General features: G+C 56.7%; 1 protein-coding gene across 1 annotated transcript; it reads right to left on the reverse strand.

The window, feature by feature from the left end:
* Positions 1-1972: 1972 nt before the first annotated feature.
* Positions 1973-14573, reverse strand: CARHSP1 (calcium regulated heat stable protein 1). The gene is made up of 4 exons (XM_004373243.2): positions 14545-14573; positions 6096-6260; positions 5191-5313; positions 1973-2889 (listed from the first exon to the last, which is right to left on the reverse strand). The coding sequence occupies exons 2-4, from the start codon at positions 6251-6253 to the stop codon at positions 2727-2729; spliced, it is 444 nt and encodes a 147-aa protein (XP_004373300.1). The 5' UTR covers positions 6254-6260; positions 14545-14573; the 3' UTR covers positions 1973-2726.
* Positions 14574-18269: the final 3696 nt, after the last annotated feature.

Raw genomic sequence — 18269 nt, forward strand, 5'->3', positions numbered from 1 at the left:
CAGGGGAGGCATCCACTCTAGTGCTCACCCGACAGATTTCACAGCCTGTGGAATCCTCAAAGGAGGCCTGGTTGCACAGTGGTTAAGCACTCAGCTGCTAACAAAAAGATCAGCGGTTCCTTGGGAGAAAGATGTGGCAGTCTGCTTCCATAAAGATGACAGATTTGGAAACCCTATGGGGCAGTTGTACTCTGTCCTATAGGGTCCTATAAGTCGGAATCGATTCAGTGGCAGTGGGTTAATGGGTGAGATCCTTGACGGGGGTCCAGCCTCCTCTCTTCAGTGCCTGGAGAGGCAAGCCTGCAGGCAGCAAAGGTCTGTACTGCACAAGGCCTGCTGACAGCAAACTCAAGTTCATATTCAGTCTGGACGTGGCGACACTTCCCTGCTTACCACAGGTGTACGGCAGAAATGAGGTTACTCTCTCGCACTTACGATAAAATCGAACATGCTTCATTAATGTCGACATTTATCCACGAGAGGCCAAGTAAACAGCGTTTTGTTTTTCTGTTGTTACGAGCCACGTTCCACAGCTACGCCTTGCCGCCCTCGCGAATGATGACTGAGGAAAAAGGGATGGTCCCATCTCCTTATTCACCCCAACACACCAGGCCACAAAGCGGGAAGGCTGTGTCAGCCTCGTTTGTGGACATGCCCTCACCTGCCTGCAGCTTAAAGGGACGCTCCTGAGGAAGCCAGTGCCACAAGAACAAACAACACGGAGCCCCGCACCCAACGGACTTCATTTTGAGAGAAAGGTGGCCAATGGGGGGAAAGGCCTGGACTTGGGAACCCTGGGTTCTGTTCCCAGCTGTCTCTAACAGCATCCGCCCCTCCCGCAGATCCTCGACGAGTTTCCTGCTTGTGAACTGAAGCTGTGTGCTCATGTGCTCACTCAAGGAGGGGATCCCGCCCAGCTCCAACACCCTGCAGTTCTGGAATACTCATTGGCTGACCGAAACGATGTGGCCGTGTAGGGAGCACACAGAAGCATGGAGCCAGGGCCAAGTGGTGAATCCCAAGGTCGCCTCTGAACAGGGAATCTGATTCCCAGCTCACGTCGGACAGCGCCCGGGGGAGCACCTGTGTGTGGGGTCCTAGGGGCTGGACTTTGTGGCAAAGCCCTAGATGCCCAGGGGAGAATGGGGCAAAGTCGAAGGCTCAAAGAGGTTTTGGCAGAAGGGGCTCTGGAGAGTGTGGTCTGTACCCCACAGACAGAGAGGCTCCAAGGAGCTGACTGGGGAAAAACCCAAGGCTGGAAGAGGCAGGACACTTTTGACCCAGCAGAAGGCAAAGTAGAACCGTGCTCCACAGGGTTTTCAAGGCTGTGACCTTTCAGAAGCAGATCGCCAGGCCTTTCTTCTGAGGCACCTCTGGGTGGGTTCAACCTGCCAACCTTTAGGTTAATAGCTGAGCGCTTATCTTTTTGAGCCACCCAGGGGCTCCTTCAAAGGTCATAAGGGGGGAGGGGAATGGATTGACTCCTGAGGACTGAACTGCAGCAGTGACAGTTTATATGTTTGACTGCACACACATAATCTACACGCTTATTGGCTCATTTTAAAACACCCCACCAGTCATCAGCAAAATAGTTCTAGCCCTCCACCCCCTTTCACACGAAGCCATTCATAGGCTGAAACAACAAACGCGTCCACAGAGAGAAAGAGCCCGGGCTGAGGCCGTCAGTGCTTCCAGCCTCAAATAATCCTCCTCTTCCACCCACAACGGTGGTGGCTTCTGTCCCAGAGCCACTGTTCTCACGTGTCCCCTTCCCCGCGGTAGCAAACGGACCCCTTACCACACATGGGCCATGCGTTTCGAAACATAGTTCAGCTATTTCTACATTCCAGTCACAACTAAAGCCAAACCAAACCACAGCAAAGAAAACCCTAAGGATTTGTTTACTGAAAATATCTACAAAGGTTTGCAAACATTGCTGTTCCTGGGTGGGGGGTGGGGGAGGAGCCTCGGTTATTAGAAAAAAAAAAAAATCCCCAAACATTTCTTAACACAAGTCTTAAAGTACACAAAGGTGTCCTTCACTGTCAGCTTCTGTCTTTACCAGGCTGTCAGGAAGCAAGCCACCTGCTCTTTTCTAGGTGGACCCAGAGAAAGGGTTTTAAACAGAGACCCTGTCCCACCCCTCCCGCTGCCCGCTCCATCACCTCCCCCAACCAGGCCTCGAAGAGCAGTTAGAATCCAGCCTCCCAGCGCCGACCACTGCAAAAAGGCACCAAAAGGTGAAGGCCTCCCTCCCCCCAGCTCCCTTCAATCCAACTAAGCCAAGAAATTAACCGAAGACAGCTCCCCCAGGCCCGAGGAGAGACACAGAGGGGCACGCAGGTAGAAACCCATCCGAGAGGTCACACAGGCCCCCAGTGGGCCAGGCCTGGGGTCTCTGAGCCGCCAACTCCAGAGGGCTGAGCCGGCTTCTCCGGGCTGCTGGGGAAGGACCCTCCACTCAGCCACCAGCGGGCGCCTCTCTTTTTTAAATGCCTTTAATGCTTTTCAGATGGTGAGAGGTTGTTGCGATGGTCAGAAGTTGTACTGGTGGCTGCAACAGCCCCCCTCCCTGGCCCCGGCTCCCACGCCCCTTCCACCAGAGATAACTCGAAAGGGACTGTGCCGCTCGGAAGCCCCATCTCGCCGTACAACGCCATCTCTGCTTGGCCTCCTCCTCCCCCAGAGTCTCCCGCAAGCCCAGGAGAAGGGGCGCCCGAGGTCTCCTAGGAGCTGACAACGTGCCCAGACCAGGTCTCGTGCTTGGTGCCCGGTGCCAGGTGGGTGATGACCACTTCCACAGCCTGCAGCTTCTCGTTCTTAGGTGGGATGGAGCACATCTTATAGGTGACCTCGTCGCCTTCCACTGGGACGTACTCTCCTTCCACGCTGTGGGGTGGGGAGACAGTGCTTGGTGCCCGCCCCAGCCGAGAGGGCCCCCCAGAGCACCACACCCAGACGCCAGCCACCTCCCGGTCCCACGCCACCAGGCCATTCCCAGCAGAGTGGCCTCCATCTGACTGGCCCCCCTGCACCCCTTCCTAGGAATTGCTCCTTCTGCCCTTCCACCGGGGGGAGCCCCACCATTCAATGTCAGCTCTGTTGTGGGTGGATTTGTGTTCTCCAGAAAGATATACGTTCAGCTCCTCACTCCTGGTACCTGTCATGTGACCTTGTTTGGAAATAGGGTCTTTGCAGATGTAATTAGTTAAGATGAGATTATATTGGAGTAGGGTGGGCCCTGATCCCATGACTGGGGTCCTTGTATAAAGAGAAGATTCAGGGGGAAGACGGCCATGTGAAGACAGGCAGAGATGGGATGATGCTGCCACAAGTCAAGGACTGCCAGAAGCTGGAAGAGGCCAGGAAGGATCCATCCCATAGAGACTGGAGGGAGCAGGGCCCTGCCGACACTTTAATTTCGGACTTTTAGCTCCCAGAACTGTGAGAAAATAAATGTCTGTTGCCAGAAGAAACCAACACAAGCTCCTTCCCTGGGAATGTCGATGCTGGGACTGAGAAGAGCTCCACCCATCTTTGAGGGCTCACCCCATGACATGAGCACATGGGGGCTGCGTGCTGGATGGAAGAGCAGGGAGCCGGTCTGCGCCAGACAGGACGGGCAGTCACAGAAGGAGAAGCAGAGGTGAGAGAAGGCCAGGGCAACGGTTTCCTAAGGTTAGGAGTCCCTGAAACTGAGCCGTGTCTCTGTTCATGAATTCATAACACCCAATAAGCCTTCCAAAAAGCCCCTTTTGTGCTTAAAGCTGGTTCCAGGTAGGGGCTCTCTCCCTCGTGGCCACCCTGGGAAGGTCCTTTACTTTCTATGGGGTATGAGTCTCCATTTCACCAATACGACGTGATGGGCCCCTTGATGAGAGCCCAGGAAGGAATCCCCTTCAGACCCCAAACACCAAGGCCAGCTAGCTCCCTGGGAACTGGTTTGTTTAGATTAGAGAATTTTATCGCTAATCGTGCTTCCCTCTTTGATTTGGCCACCAGGAAGCTCAGAAATAGATTGGCAGCCCCGTTTTGGCAGCAGAGCTAGGCATCGCAGTACCTCCATCTGTCTTCTTTGCACCCCCCCACTCCATGTTTTCCTTATAACTTATTTTTTCCTGCTGCACTGTGTATATCTTTGTAAACCACTGCTAATCCTTTCTGGAAAGATACAATGTGTAAACAAATTTACACATCCATGCATGCATTCATACGCACATAAAATGTATCGCTTTAGTATCTTTCTGGAGTCTGCACTGTAGAAGTGGGCCTTACTTTAAACAGACAGGATATGTAAGAACGCTGAGGAGGGTGTTAAAGGGGGGTAACTCTATCGCAGCAGACAATCTGCAACAGGATCCTATTTTCAAAGTGTGGTTTCTGTTCTTTGTCAAATGTGCTGTGTGTAGGGTGGGATTTGGCCTCCTGCAGCCTGAAATGAAAGATTTGGGGGGTAGAACTGGGGTGCACAGGCCAAAGACTAAGGGTCCTTGCATACTCGCAGGCTGCCTGGAAGAGTGGCAACGAGGCACGGGCTGGCTCCACACCTTCCTGGCCTGAGGGGGGACGTGCGGGCCCAGGTGGCTATCCTAAAGCCCTGCCTGGGACTCCAAGGGTTCCAGACACTCAGGAAGGAAGCACGTCAGTGAGCAAGTGGCAGGAGAAAGACCTGTCCCCAAACTTCCTTCCTGGAACAGAGGGGCTGGCAGCCCCCAGCCACCCTCACCAGGCTGCTCCCTCGAGTGCGGCAGGATACCAACCACCAGGGTGGGCATGACTCCCCAAATGACACCCCTCCCCATCCACCAGATGCACACGGCCACTCAAGCCCACCCCCGTGGGCCTCTTGCTCTCGCTCACACACACACACCACACATTCACTCACACTCGCCTGCGCACACGTGCTCACCACACGCCCACACGTCCACACATGCACACACAATCACATCACACACACAGTGACAACCCCATTAGGACTGTCACCCCCAGCCTCCCACACGGACACAGCCACAATCCCACCCCCATCCCCACTAGTCATGCAGTCACACACAGGGACAGGGTCAGACAGTCAGATGCCAAGTTGCACACAGCTGTCATTACACTGTCACCCCCGGCGCCCCACCGCACGCTGCCCCCACCCCCACGGAGCCCAGGCCACGCCTGCACCACGCAGCCCAGCTGCTGACTCACTCTGAGATGTGCAGGAAGATGTCGGGGCCGCCGTCGGCCGGGGTGATGAAGCCGTGGCCCTTGGACCGGCAGAAGCATTTGCAGACTCCTTTGTAGACGGGGCCCTGGGAAGCCCGCACCGTCCTGACAGGGAAGAGACGTGAGGGGCCCCTCGCACCCCATGCCAGCCCTCCAGGACAGCCACATGCTCTCCCGGGGCAGCTGGTCCCAGCCCCCACCCACAGCTGTGCCCGGCGAGTCCTGGCCAGGGCTGCTGTGCACAGTTGGTCAGGTTGTACACTGCACGGCTCTCCCACAGACGCCAGAGGACCCAGCTCTGCAAGATTGACTCTCTGGGTGACGCTGGGAAGGTTCTGGGCCTCAGTCTCCCCATGTGGAAAGAGTGGTTGGACTAAGACATCTCTGAGCATCACCCAGGGGACTCATTATTAATAACTATCAATAGCAGCAGCAGGCCCCCCCACTCCCTGGGCTCCAGACCTGCGTCTGTCAGACACTGGGTGGGCAGCACTTGACAACTCCATTTTAACGCCCATGGCCACCCGCCACTGTCCCTATCTTGCAGCTCAGGACATCGAGGTCCTAAAGGGGAAGAGGCTTGTGAGTGGGTAAAGCCTGGTGGTTTTAAGAAGGCAGAGGTTTCCCACCTGTTACACCCACCCCTCACCCCCACTCAGGACAGGTTCTGGGGGCCTGGGCCAGAGCCCTCTGGATGTCACAGGGCACCTCCTCAGCTTCTCTGGCTGTCCTCCCTCACCCTGCTCAAGGCTCTCCATTTGACAGATAGGAATACTGAGGCCCAGCACTGGCCAGACACAGTGGATCTCAGCCTTAGGTAGGAGACACCTCTCAGGAAGGCCCCCCAGCACCCCCAGTCCCCCCTCCCGATCCAGCCCGAGACTCACGCAGAGAAGGTCCTCGTCCGACGAGTGGGCAGCGGGCTGGGGACCACGTTGCCCCGCAGAGGCGACGGCGAGCGCTCCCGGCCCCGCGGGGTGTCCAGTAGCCCAGCCGAAGCCTGGTGGGTGGGGGCCTGTGGCGGTGGGGGAGGCTCGGATGACATGGCTGACCTGGGGAGAGACAGGGGGCTCTCAGGGGCTCAGGCCATGTTGGAGCCCGCCGTCTGAGACCCACGCCTCTTGCTGTGGCCTGCAAGCCCAGCTCACGGCTGGGGCACCTGCTCCAGAGTCCTGCCCTGTGTGCCCCGCTGGGTCTGTGCAGCCGTAGGCACCCCCATATCGGAGCTCTGCACGGGAATGCCAGGGCATCCTTCTGTGTCCCTGGCGCTCAGCGCAGAACCCAGCACTCTCGGTCACTTAGTAAATACTTATGGGAGGGAGGAAGGGAAGGGTGAAAGGCAAGAGAGACGGAGAGAAAAGAAGGGGGAAGAAGAAGGGAAGGAAGGGAGGGAGGGGATAGAACGAAGGAGGGAAGGAAAGAATGAAAGAGGGAAGGAAGGAGGGGGAGGGAGGGAAGGAAGGAGAAGAGAAAAGGAGGAAAGGGGGGGACTAGAGGGAGGGCGAGCAGAAAGCCCCTAGCCCATGGGACTCCAATCCTGACCCTGCTACGTGTCAGACGCCATGGGGAGGGGCATAAAAGGGACTGGCACACGGTGTCTGCCTCCGGGAAGCTCCGGGACACATTCCAAAGAGAGGCATAACCCCAACCTTCGGATCCCTGAGGGCTGTCCCAGCTGGGTCCAGGGCAGGGTGGCCTGGTGGGCCACAGGGAGCCCAAGGGGCCTGGAGGGCAGGGGACATGACAAAGGGGCAGACACCAGGCGCTCAGGGCATTTCCACCCAGCCTGGGGGCCGCCGCTGCAACAACACATTCCCTCCGAGACCCTCACGTGCACCGGGTGGCCAGCCCAGCTGCAGGCTTGGAGCAGAGGGCTCCTCAGCTGCTCCCTGGCTTCCAGCAGTGGTGCCGGGAGCAGAAAGTGGCTGCAGTGCCCACCGGCCACCGAGTGAACGAACGTGCATCACGAGGCTTTGGCTCAAGGTCACGCAGGACCAGCACAGGTGGCAAAGGCCCCGGGGACGTCCTGGCCCCTCTCCGGGCTCAGTGTCCCCGTCCGTAAAGTGGGGTCGCTGGGTGGGTGGCACACACCGTCTGCCCAGGGCTGGCAGTGGGTGGGGACATGTCCCTGCCCAGGACAGAGGAGGAGCCTGATCTGAGTTCACTCGAGGTCACACTAAGGCAAGACCAGGAGGTCAGGGCCAGAGCTACCAGGCAGAGCGAGGCCACTTCCCTCAGCCCACCCAATGTGCTTTATTTGTTCACATGAGGTTTTCACATATAAAACGTGATCTATAGGTCATTAGCCTCAAACTGCATTTCCAGATACTCCTTAAAAACTGGAAGCTCTGACAAGCCTGAACCCCCAGTTTGCTAACCGCCCCCCCCCCACCTTTCTCACTGATAGTAACCACACGGCCCCCGGGGTACTGGAGTTTTCTGCCTCTATCACCTAGCAGTGACCCTCTGCTCCCAACCCAAACCCCCGGAGCCAGGCCTGCATCCTTAGGGGAAGGGCCCCCCAGAGGGCAAACCCCTCCCTCCACATTCTCCCACACTCCCCTGTCAGGCCTCAGCTCTGCCCGGCTGGGAAGGAAGGCGGCCCGCTGGCCTTCTGGAGGAAGTGACATGGCTACCTCCTGATCCCTCCTCTCAGCTGCGGCCAGGGAGGACCGCGAGTCCAGGGAACCCCCACCTCATAAAGGCCCCGGCTGCCCAGCCGGGGGTCAGGGCTCCAGCATGACCCACCAGCACAGGTCATAGAGTCCTGGAATGTTCCAAGGCCTGGAGTTCTGCGCAGGGCCCCACCCAGGCCTCCTTGCACAGCCAGTGGGACAGGACAGCAGTGGCTTGGTGACACCAGGGAGAGGCAGAAAACTGCTCTCGCCTCTTCTAGCCAAGTCTGCCTCCTGCTTTTCCTCTAGGGTCAGGTGCATCGAACGTCAAATCGCACCACTTGCCAGCTGTGTGATCTTGGGCAGGTTACTTAACCTCTCTGGTCCTCGGTTTCCTCATCTAGAAAATGAGGATTGTAAGAGTCCTTACTTCACACCACTGTCGTGAAGTTGAAATGAAATAATACATGCTAGGCACTTGGCACATCATCCGCCCAGAACAAGCACCCAATAATCGTCAGCTATTATTGTTATTATAATCATCATCATAGAGTCACTCAACAAATATGTACCCGGTAGCAGGCCCTGTTCACTGCACTTCACACACAGGGCTGAACTTGCAGAGAGAAAATAAACAGGTAAACAAGCATCATTACCGACTGCCAAAGGGCCGTTAAGAAATAAAACGGATAAGAAGTAACAGGGTAGAGGTGCTACTCAAAGGAAGGTATGAGCTGGGATCTGAACGAAGAGGAAAGAGTCAAGCATTTGAGAAGTGGAGCAGGCTCTGCCAGGTAGGTGAGCAGCCTGTGCAAAGATCCAGAGGTTGGCCAGGGCCACGGGGCGGCGAAGGACCAGCAAGGAGACTGTGAGGTGGGCCCTGCAGATGGAGGCGGTGAGAGGCAGGAGGTGGACACGGCTCATCATCATCACCATCACGTGCAATGTGCGGCTTCCTTTCTTTGCACCCATCTGCCCGTCTGTCTGTCCCCAGGCCCCCTCCTGGGCCCACCTCTGCCTGGGTTAATAAAGCACGCATGAATTGAGGGCCCCTTTCTCCGTTCCCACCCCTCCACCCCCGAGATGCACCCAGTCCCGCAGAGGTGCCAGTGGAGGCCGTGGCTGGAAGAGTAAGCAGGCTGAGGCCAGCACTGGTCCCTTAAGTCCCCAAGGCTCAGCACACGGGCTGGCACGGAGCAGGGTCTCAGCGAATGACCCCAAAATTAGCTCTTAACCAGAATTAGAACTGGCTGGCATTTCCTGGGGGCTTGGTATGTGCTAAGCACCTTGCATAGACATCCCCATCCCAGACACACGTGTGCAGACACACGTGCACATGCCTGCACACACTGTGTACACACACACATGCAGACAGTCGGACACACGTGTGCACACGTGCGCAGCTCATCAGGCTGCACGTGTACACACACATGCAGACAGACGACGTGCACAGTCCGGCCCCAACATTCATGCTCACTCGACAGTGAAGGAAACAGGCATAGAGAGCACAAGGGACTGGGGTGGGGGGTGCTTAACCACCACCCCACTAGCCTCTCATGGCCCGTATGGGCTCTGAAAGGGGCTGGGGTGGCCAGAGCAGGCCTGGCCAAGAGCCGCCCACCACCCAGCCGGCCAGCAGGAGGGGCCGCGCCAGGTCAAAGTCTAGCAGCAAAGACAACAGTCACCCAGGAGCCAGCTCTGGGGCCCTGCTGCTGTCCCCTGGACACATGAGGTGGGGAGGGCACGCAGCAGCCACAGCCCTTCCCTCCAGCATGGGCCAGGCCGCTGGCAACTGCTACCCCAGCAACACCAGGCCTGGCCTTGGAGTGTCCCCTGGGCGAGGTAGGGCCCACCCTCTGTGCCTACCTGTGCACCCATCGACTCCCCTCAGTAGGGTGGGGAGGCTGGGCCCGCAGGCGGGCTCTAGGCCAGATCCCACGGGCCTCTGGCCACAGCAAACTCGGAGCCAAACCCAAGCCCACAGCAGGTCGGGGCTGCTGTGCAGTGTGTGCACGTGTTCCCCCACGGTTGTTCACACGGATCTGTGTTCCTGTGTCTATACATGCACATAGGTGTGTATCTGTGCACATGTAAGTGTGCACACACAGCTCTCTGGAGCTGTCCACGCATCTGAACCCACATGCACACGTGTGTCCGTGCAGGGGCTCGTCCTGTGGATCCGGCAGTGCCGCGCCTCCCAGCACACCCCCCTGCGCTGGCACCAGAGGCCCTGGAGGAATGTGCCCACTAGACATCTGCCCCCTATCCAAGGAGCAGTTACCGAGCCGCTGATTTTGTACAGGAAATGATGCAGACCAAGACAGCGACATTCCTGCCCTCGAGAAGCTTCTGTTCAATGGCGGGAGTGGGGAGAAGACTCCCGTCACCACAATCACAGCAGTGTAGATGGCTATGGGACCAGGCAGTGTTCTGAGCACTTTACACAGCTCAGCTCATGTCAGCCCATTTTACTGACGGGGAAACTGAGACCCACATGTCAAGTAACTTGCCCAGGCTCACAGCTAATAAATCAACGTGAAATGCATAGTGTGTCAGACAGTGGGAAGTGGCGGTGGGGGGGCGGGGGGGGCGGGAAAGGAAGCAGGGAAATGCAAGTGTTGGGTGAGGGGCTGCACATTTAAAGCAGCTGGCCATGGCCCCCCCATCTGATTAGTGCCCGGCCAGGGGCGGGGGCCCAGGTAGGGGAGCTCCAGGAAGCCACTCACCCTACTGCCCCCAGGGAGGTGTGCCAGCAGGGCCCTGCCTCCGCCCTGGGAAAGGGCAGGGGAAGGGGGCCTCAGGCCAAAACAGCCTGGGAATTTTCCATAGGCCACTCAGGAGGTCCTCCTGGAAGGTTCGGGTTGTTCAGGCAGGGAATGAGGTTGCCCACGTCCCGCACCAGGCTCTGGCCTTCCCAACCCTTCCCCAGCCCACCCCTATTATGGGGTGCTCAGAACTCCATCCTGCAGGGCCTCATTATCCACCATCCCAGCACCCCCTCCCCCCACCTCCCTTCTGGCCCTTTCTGCCCGAGAGCCCACCCTGTCAAGGACAGAGCTCTTTGGAGCCAGAAGCCAGGCATGGGGAGCCTTCGCAACAGCGCCATCGGTCTTAGTGAGAGGGAATCTGCAGTTCACTCCTCAAAGCTCCATTGGTGGGTGCTTCAGAGCCTTCTTCGAAGGCAGGGGCATGACAGGCAGGGGAGCAAGAGCTGGGTTCAGGTTGGAGGCTTCATTCTAACATGGCCACAACCTCCCCAAACCTGCTCTGCAAAACTGGGCATCTTGAGCTTTCCATGAGTTTCTGGCTGGGGGAGGCCAGGGATGGGCACGGTGGTGGGACCTCTCCCAGCCCCACCTCCCAGCCCCAGGGCTAGGCCCCTGCCAGCAGCTGGGGATGGGCACTAGCCCACACCAACAGCGGGGAGGGGGCAGGCAGTGAGGGGTATCCACCGCCCACCAACTTCTATGCTAGGCCTGCGCTGGGGGTTACTTGCCTTAACCCATGAATCCTCATACCAACCCAACAGGGAGGCGCTTTTATTACCCCACTTTACAGAGGAGGTAACTGAGACACAGACAGGTTTAAGCCAGCACATCTCACTTTTAATATGCCCATGAATCTCTGGGGTGGGCCCTGGGACTGCATTTCCAACAAGCCCCCAGTGCTGCTGGCCCCCAGACCACACTTTGAGTAGCACAGGTTAACTGACTTGCCCACATGTCTGTCAGGATGGCAGAGCTGGGGCTGGAACCCAGTGTAAGAGGGTGCAAAGGAAATGGAGGGGGAGGGGCTCTAGGTGAGTCACAGGTTACCCCAGTGGACGTGGGTCCTCTTTTGGAAACTGAGGCAGGGATCCCATACACATCCTCCAGCCTGGCTGAGCCCCAGATGGGCAGAAGTGCCAGCCCGTGGGCCAAGGGGCTGAGTGGGTCAGCTGAGCCAGGACAGGAGGGACCCTGGAAGCCAGAGAGGCCCAGCATGAGCCAGAGGCTGACACAGTGTAGGCCACAAGCCCCTCCATTGTTCCAGGGAGAGAGCGGGGTTGATGGGGCAGGGGAATGGGAAGGGACGGGTGGAAAGAGAGGGAGGGGAGGGGGGAGCACCCGCCTCCCCCACCAGCTCGGACTTGGAGCCAACAGCGCCCGGTGCAAAGCGAAGGGCAAAACAACCTGGCGGTGCAGCCGGCGTCTGCGCCCTGGGCAGAGGAGGCGCAACCTGGAGCCCCCTCCCAGGCCAGGCCTAGCCGGGAAGTGGCTCCTACCCCCTGGGGCTCCCACAGTGCAGTGCAGGGAAGGGGCCGGAAACCGACGGCCAGAAACGCTGGCCGGGAACTGGCGGAGCCCCTCCAACATTGCCACCTGACCCTGCATTAGCAACCCCGCACGCCGGCCCAGCAGAGAGACGGTCAGTGGGTCAGCTCACCGCCCCGACCCCCACCCACGGGGACCCCGGGCAGGCCCCTGCTGTCGGTCTGCGCGCCCCTCGTAGGGGAAGCCCAAATCCTCGATAACTAGAATACTACTCTGCCGCCCCCTCCCCCCCATTCAATCACTCGTGTACTCGATCCTTCCCTCAATTTTTCACGAGTTTTGACATGAGGCCCGAGTTTCAGCCCCGAATCTGCCCTTCACCCCCTCTATGACCCCTGGCCAGTGACCTCACCTCTTCATGCCTCAGTTTCGTCACCTGTCAAATGGGACCGAATAACACTACACTCGTCCCAGGGCGGCAATGTTGTGTGGTCGGTGCTGGCCACCGCGCCAGCCCACCGTGCGCTCCGTTAATGATATTATACCGCCCATATGGAGCCGTGGGGTGATCTGGAATAATCCTTCCCTCCCACTCCTGCCCCTGCTGATGGGGCACGAATCAAAGTCTCTGACGTTGTCACTTAGCCTGATGCTGGATGTAGGACAAAGAAAGATGTTTCCCTCTCAGCAGAACCCACCCTCAACCCCACCCCAGGACCCCAGGGCCTGTCGGTGGACCTAGGTCAGACCATTATGACCCCCTCCCCGCTACTCCGACCCCCTCCCCGCTACTCCTTGCTCACTGGGAGGCTACGGGTGGGGGGAGGGGGAGACAGGCCAGCTTTGAGAACCCACTGAGGCTGCCCCTGAGCGTAGAGGGAGGTGGGGGTCCCAAGGATGCCCCCACCCAGCCTGGGGAGCCAGGTCAGCCACCTCTGGAGGAGGGGACCCTGAGTTGAGTCTTAAAGGATGACTTCACGAGTGGGGGAGCTCACTCCCGGCGACCTGCCGGGGAAAAGGCCCAGAGAAAGGAAGGGAGGGAGGGAGGGAGGGCTGGAGGCAGAGCGCTGGAGAGGGTTGCCAGGGCCATAACAGAAAGCCCTGGTGAAAAGTTTGGGACTTAGACGACAGTGGGGACGCGAGAAGATGGTTTTAAGCTGGTGGGGGCGCGTTGATGCTAACCCTGTTTTTACAAGTTCTCTCTGGCTTCGGAATGGAGATAGGATTGGAGGGATAAGACGGGGGTGCAAAGAGCAATTAAAAACTATAGTAGCTAACGTTTCTCCAGGCATTGGGCTAGCCATTTCTTTCAATTCTCACACAAGCCTTTATGACAGGAAATACTATATCCCAAAGCTTTTGTTGTTGTTAGGTGCCGCTAAGTCCATTTCGATGTCCAGCCGATTTCAGCTCACAGTGATCCCATGTGACAGAGTAGAACTGCCCCCATAGGGTTTTCTAGGCTGTAATCTATACGTAAACAGATCGCCAGGTCTTTCTCCCGCCGAGCTGCTGAGTGGGTTAGAACCGCCAACCCTTAGGCTGGAGGCCGAGTGCTTAACCCTTACACCACCAGGGCTCCTTATCCCAAATGTACAGATTAGGAGACAGGCTGTGAGAGGCCTCCTATTTTGTAATGAGCCACCCGCAAGTATGACAGCGGGGGCCCTGCCTGGGAGAGCTGATCTCCGCCCTCTCTCCCCGAAAGACACATCCACTCCAACCCCAGAAAAGCTGTGGAGCCAGAGGCTTCCTTTTGAAAAATCAAAAAACAGCGCGGCATTTCCTGCCTGCAAACCTCGGCGGCCGGTGGGGGAGGGAGCCTGTGGGCGCGGGTGAAGTTTTCCTTCGCTGCCTCGGGGGCCCGCCATCTGGGCGCAAACACAGAGAGCGCGCCCGGCGGCTCCTCCTCTCCTAGATTCGGCCAATCTCGCGGCGCCAGGATAGTAGCCCCCTCCTTTCTCCCGCCAGGCCCGGCCACCGTCCCACCCCGGAGCCCACAGCTGGCGCGGCCCGGCCAGGGGGGGTTGGCTCAACCCCCATCCGGCGCCCCTCGCGCCTCGCCCCACCGCACCGCCAGTCGCCCCACGCTTGCCCAGCCTGCAGGCGAAAGCGGTGGCCGGGGGCCGGGGAGAGAAGGGCTTTCCCGGCACGCAGAAAACAGGTGGCCAGGCGGGAAGTGCTGCCCGACGTCGGCCTCGAGTCCCTCCAGCTGCTGCCACACCCACCCTTCCTCTGGGGATGCGTAACCAGCTCTTCCCAACAGGCCCCGGAGGCAGGGGCATTTCCGAGGGGCCTACAGCTACCCGGCCTGGAGCCCCCTGCCGGCCAGCTAGAGGCCCCTGCACTAGGGGGTTGAATGGGGTCCCCGGCGGCAGAGGCGACAGACGCCCTATCCCGGTGGCTCCAGGGCCTTTGGAGCAGGGGCGCCCCACATGCCCTTCCTGGGCCCCCCAAAATCTACCTACCTGGCGATCCGCTCAACTCCACTCCGCCAGCTGCTAGCCTCTGACTGGGAGAGCTGCTCTGGGGAGGGGGCGTAGCCCGGGGGCGGGCTCGCTGCTGCCCTGGCCCCGCCCCTGGGGCTCCCAGGCCAATGGAGTCCACTGCTGGCGCCTGGGGCGGCAGGGGCGGGGCGGGCTCTAGGCGGACCCGTCCTTGGACCCACCCCCGGGAGCTCCCCGGCCAATAGGAACAGCAGCCGGAGCCCGGGAAGGCAAGGGTGGGGCGGCGCCTAGCAGTCTCGACATTACCTTTGTGTGTGCTCCGGGGACTGGCGGGAGGCGAGACCCAGGGCTGGGGACCCGGAAAAGTTGAAAAATGACCAAAAGGAATGAAGAGAGAGGCCAAGGGAAAACAAACAAGGAAAGACCTAGAAGGAGGGAAAGAACGGAGTGAAAAGGAAAACAAAAAGAAAATACAAAGAAAGGAAAACAAAAAAAGGGAAAAGCTATCGATTTCTTTTTCCTTTTTTTCCAATTTTTTTAAAATTTTCATTCCCTCCTTGAGCTCTCTGTCCTTGGAAGTTAATGGTATTAGCCCCCATTTTACAGAGGAGGGAACTGAGGCACAGAGAGGGGAGGGAACCCACCCACCGACAGCGAGTCAAGGGCAGCCCCTGGGCGCAAGCCCAGCCCTGGGGACACAGGCCCAAGTTGATTCTGAGAGGTCAGGGGAAGAGGAGAAGTATTCCATAACTCTCCAAGCACAAGTCGGGGCTCAGGGGTAGGGGCGACACACCAGTCCCTGCTGGAGCCCACCCGCCTGCCCGGCTCGCTCTCTCTCTGAAGGTCACCATGGAAAAGGCAGCAAAACCAACTCTTAGAAATCCGGTGGGGGTCCCGGAGGTGGGCCATGACCAGGAGTGGCAGGGAGGGGGCTGGTAAACGCAGTCTCTGTCTGGGAACTAGGTACACAGGTGAGTTCGGTTTATGAAAATTCACCCAGCATGATGAAGGGTTGTTGGGTGCCATCGAGTCTACTACGACTCGGAGCGACCCCATGTGACAGAGTAGAACTGCTCCATAGGATTTTCTCAGTTGTAATCTTTAGGACAGCAGCAGGGACAGATTACCCAATAAGCAGAGTAAGCAGTGTTTAGGGCATCAACAAAACAGGGGCACCAACTGTCCAAAGCAAAGACCCATGGATGCCAAGCAGACAGGACACAAGGAAAAGCGAGCGCCACAGTGGAAGGGAACTAGCAGGGCACTGATACCAGCTCCAGTGTGTGAGAATGTGCTGGCCGGAAATAAAGTTCACGCAGGCTCAGAGGGCACCCACGAGCAAGGTTGTTTAAACTATGAGGCCGCTGCCACTTCAACACCTTCGCTGACATCTGTCTCCTATGGTCCCATCGCGTGTAATTGAAACTCCTTATCTCAGCAGATCTCTTGGGAGTATGCTATTTCTTTCTAATAAACAAGAGATGGGGACGGGCTGTCAAGTCTAACTCTTGCTACATTCACCCACTAAAAATTTTATAGTCCAGTTCATTTCATTCTGCTAAAATGGCGTATGCCACGTTTGTGTTCAATCGCTAATATTATAGTGGCGTTTAAAAAGAAGTTACATTACGGATAGCTAAGACACACAAACACACAGAGATACATGTATATCTATAACTCACATATCCTGTTCAAATGCTTGAGTAAGCAGAGGAGGGGGCACCACAGATTATCAGTGTTTATCGCCCTCCCATGCCTTAATCCAGCCCTGGAGCTGCTGGGTGGGTTCCAACTGCCAACCTTTCAGTTAGCAGCTGAGTGCTTGTGCCTCGTTGTGTCACCAGGGCTTTTGTTTTTCCTTTTTCTTTTTTATTGTTGTAGTTTAAATGAAGTTTACATTTCAAGTTAGTCTCCCATACAAAATTTTATACATACATTGTTATGTGACCCTAATTGCTCACCCCATTCTGTGACAGCACACTCCTCCTTTCTGCCCCTGATTCCACATGTCCATTCAACCAGCTCCTAACTCTCTCTGCCTTCCCATCTCACCTCTGGACAGAAGCTGCCCTTTGGTCTCTTGTATCTACTTGAGCTAAGAGGCACACTCCTCACGAGTACCACTTTATGTCCCACAGTCCAGTCCAACCCCTGTCAGAAGAGTTGGCACCAGGGTTTCTTTGAAGAAGGGTTATCCTCCAATAATTCTTTTTTTCAAGGCCCAACAGAACCGTGGAGACTGCAGTGCAATGGGTTGCTTTTATATAGCCTTCCTTGCCATGGTCTTGTAACTCCCACCCACTTGGGAGAACATAGCAAGAAAGGCTGTATAAACCACCTGGGTGGGACTATGCAAATAAGGTAATTGTGGCCCAACAAGTGGATTAAACAGCTTACTAATAATGTAAATAAGATGCATGGCCACCCGTGTGGGTATGGGACCATGCAAATAAGGTCTATGGAACCCTAACAAGGGGATTGGTTGGTTTTACCATCCCGCTAGCCTTAAAATGAGCCATCAAAAAGGCGGAGATAGGATCTCGCCACCACCAAGAAGGGAGAGCCAGGAGTGGAGCATGTCCCAAAGGATACAGGAAATCTGTTCTGAGAAGCTCCTTAAACCAGAAGAGTGAGAGAGCTATCTGTGATACTGAAGACAGACAAAAGAAGCAGCAGTAGAGGTAGAAGACTATGTGGTGGGCAGTGAGAAAGCTGACCGCCTTTGGGCAGGTAGGAGGCTTGTTGGTGGAGTAGGGTGCTTCGGGGCTGAGCACCTGAGGTTTACTTACCTGCAGAGCTAAAACATCTTTGTAATACTTGTCTTAAGAGGGCAGAGGCTGAGGGCCAGAGAGAAGCCTGCCTGCGGGCAGGGCTGGCAAGAGGCTGTTCTGATTAAAGAACTGTATGCTGAGCATTCCTGAGCATGCATTGTAACCTGTTACTTCCCTAATAAACCCTATAACTGTGAGTATGGTCTGTGAGTTCCGTGTGACCACTGCAATGAATTATTGAAGCCAGCAGAGAAGTAGAGAGTGCCATGTGAGGAACTGGTAAAGATGGTAGAGAGGTCAGGTGTGTCTGACCTCTGCCTCATAGGAATCAGCTTTGGGCTGATGCTGATGGTGATTCTCTCTCCCCCTCACGAAGTTAGAGGAGGTCAGATGCTGCCCCCACGCCATTTTTACAGAGCCCTACCTCCCAGTTTCACAGAGAGGAAAATTGATGCCAAAGAAAAGTGGAAATACCTTCCCCTGAATTATACAAGGGCCTAAGCTGCTCAGGCTGGATCTGAGATAAACACTATTTAGCAGGGCCGGGTCTAGGGAGAGGCAAGTGAGGCACTCACCTCAGGCACAGAACTTTAAAGGGTGCTAAAAAACTCAGCAATCAAGATAAATAGTATTTTAATGCAATATTTTTAAAAATCAAAATTAATGCAAAAAAAAAATCTATGATGAACAGAATATCACATTTTTAAATAAAGATGGGATCTGACCCAGGCTTTTCAAGTTGTTGCCCCACCCTAATCCTGGCCATGCTATTTGGGGTCAAGAATAGGGAGATCACGGCTACCACCACTGACTGCTCTGACCAGGATCACAACAGAGGGTTCTGGACAGAGCTGGAGAAGGATGTAGAGCATAATTCTAACTTACAAAAAAAAGACCAGATTTACTGGCCTAAAGGAGACTGGAGAAACCGCAAGAGTATGGACCCCAGACACCCTTTTAGCTCAGTGGTGAAGT

The sequence above is a fragment of the Trichechus manatus genome, unplaced genomic scaffold (assembly GCF_000243295.1).
Source record: "Trichechus manatus latirostris isolate Lorelei unplaced genomic scaffold, TriManLat1.0 scaffold00024, whole genome shotgun sequence".
NCBI lineage: Eukaryota > Metazoa > Chordata > Mammalia > Sirenia > Trichechidae > Trichechus > Trichechus manatus.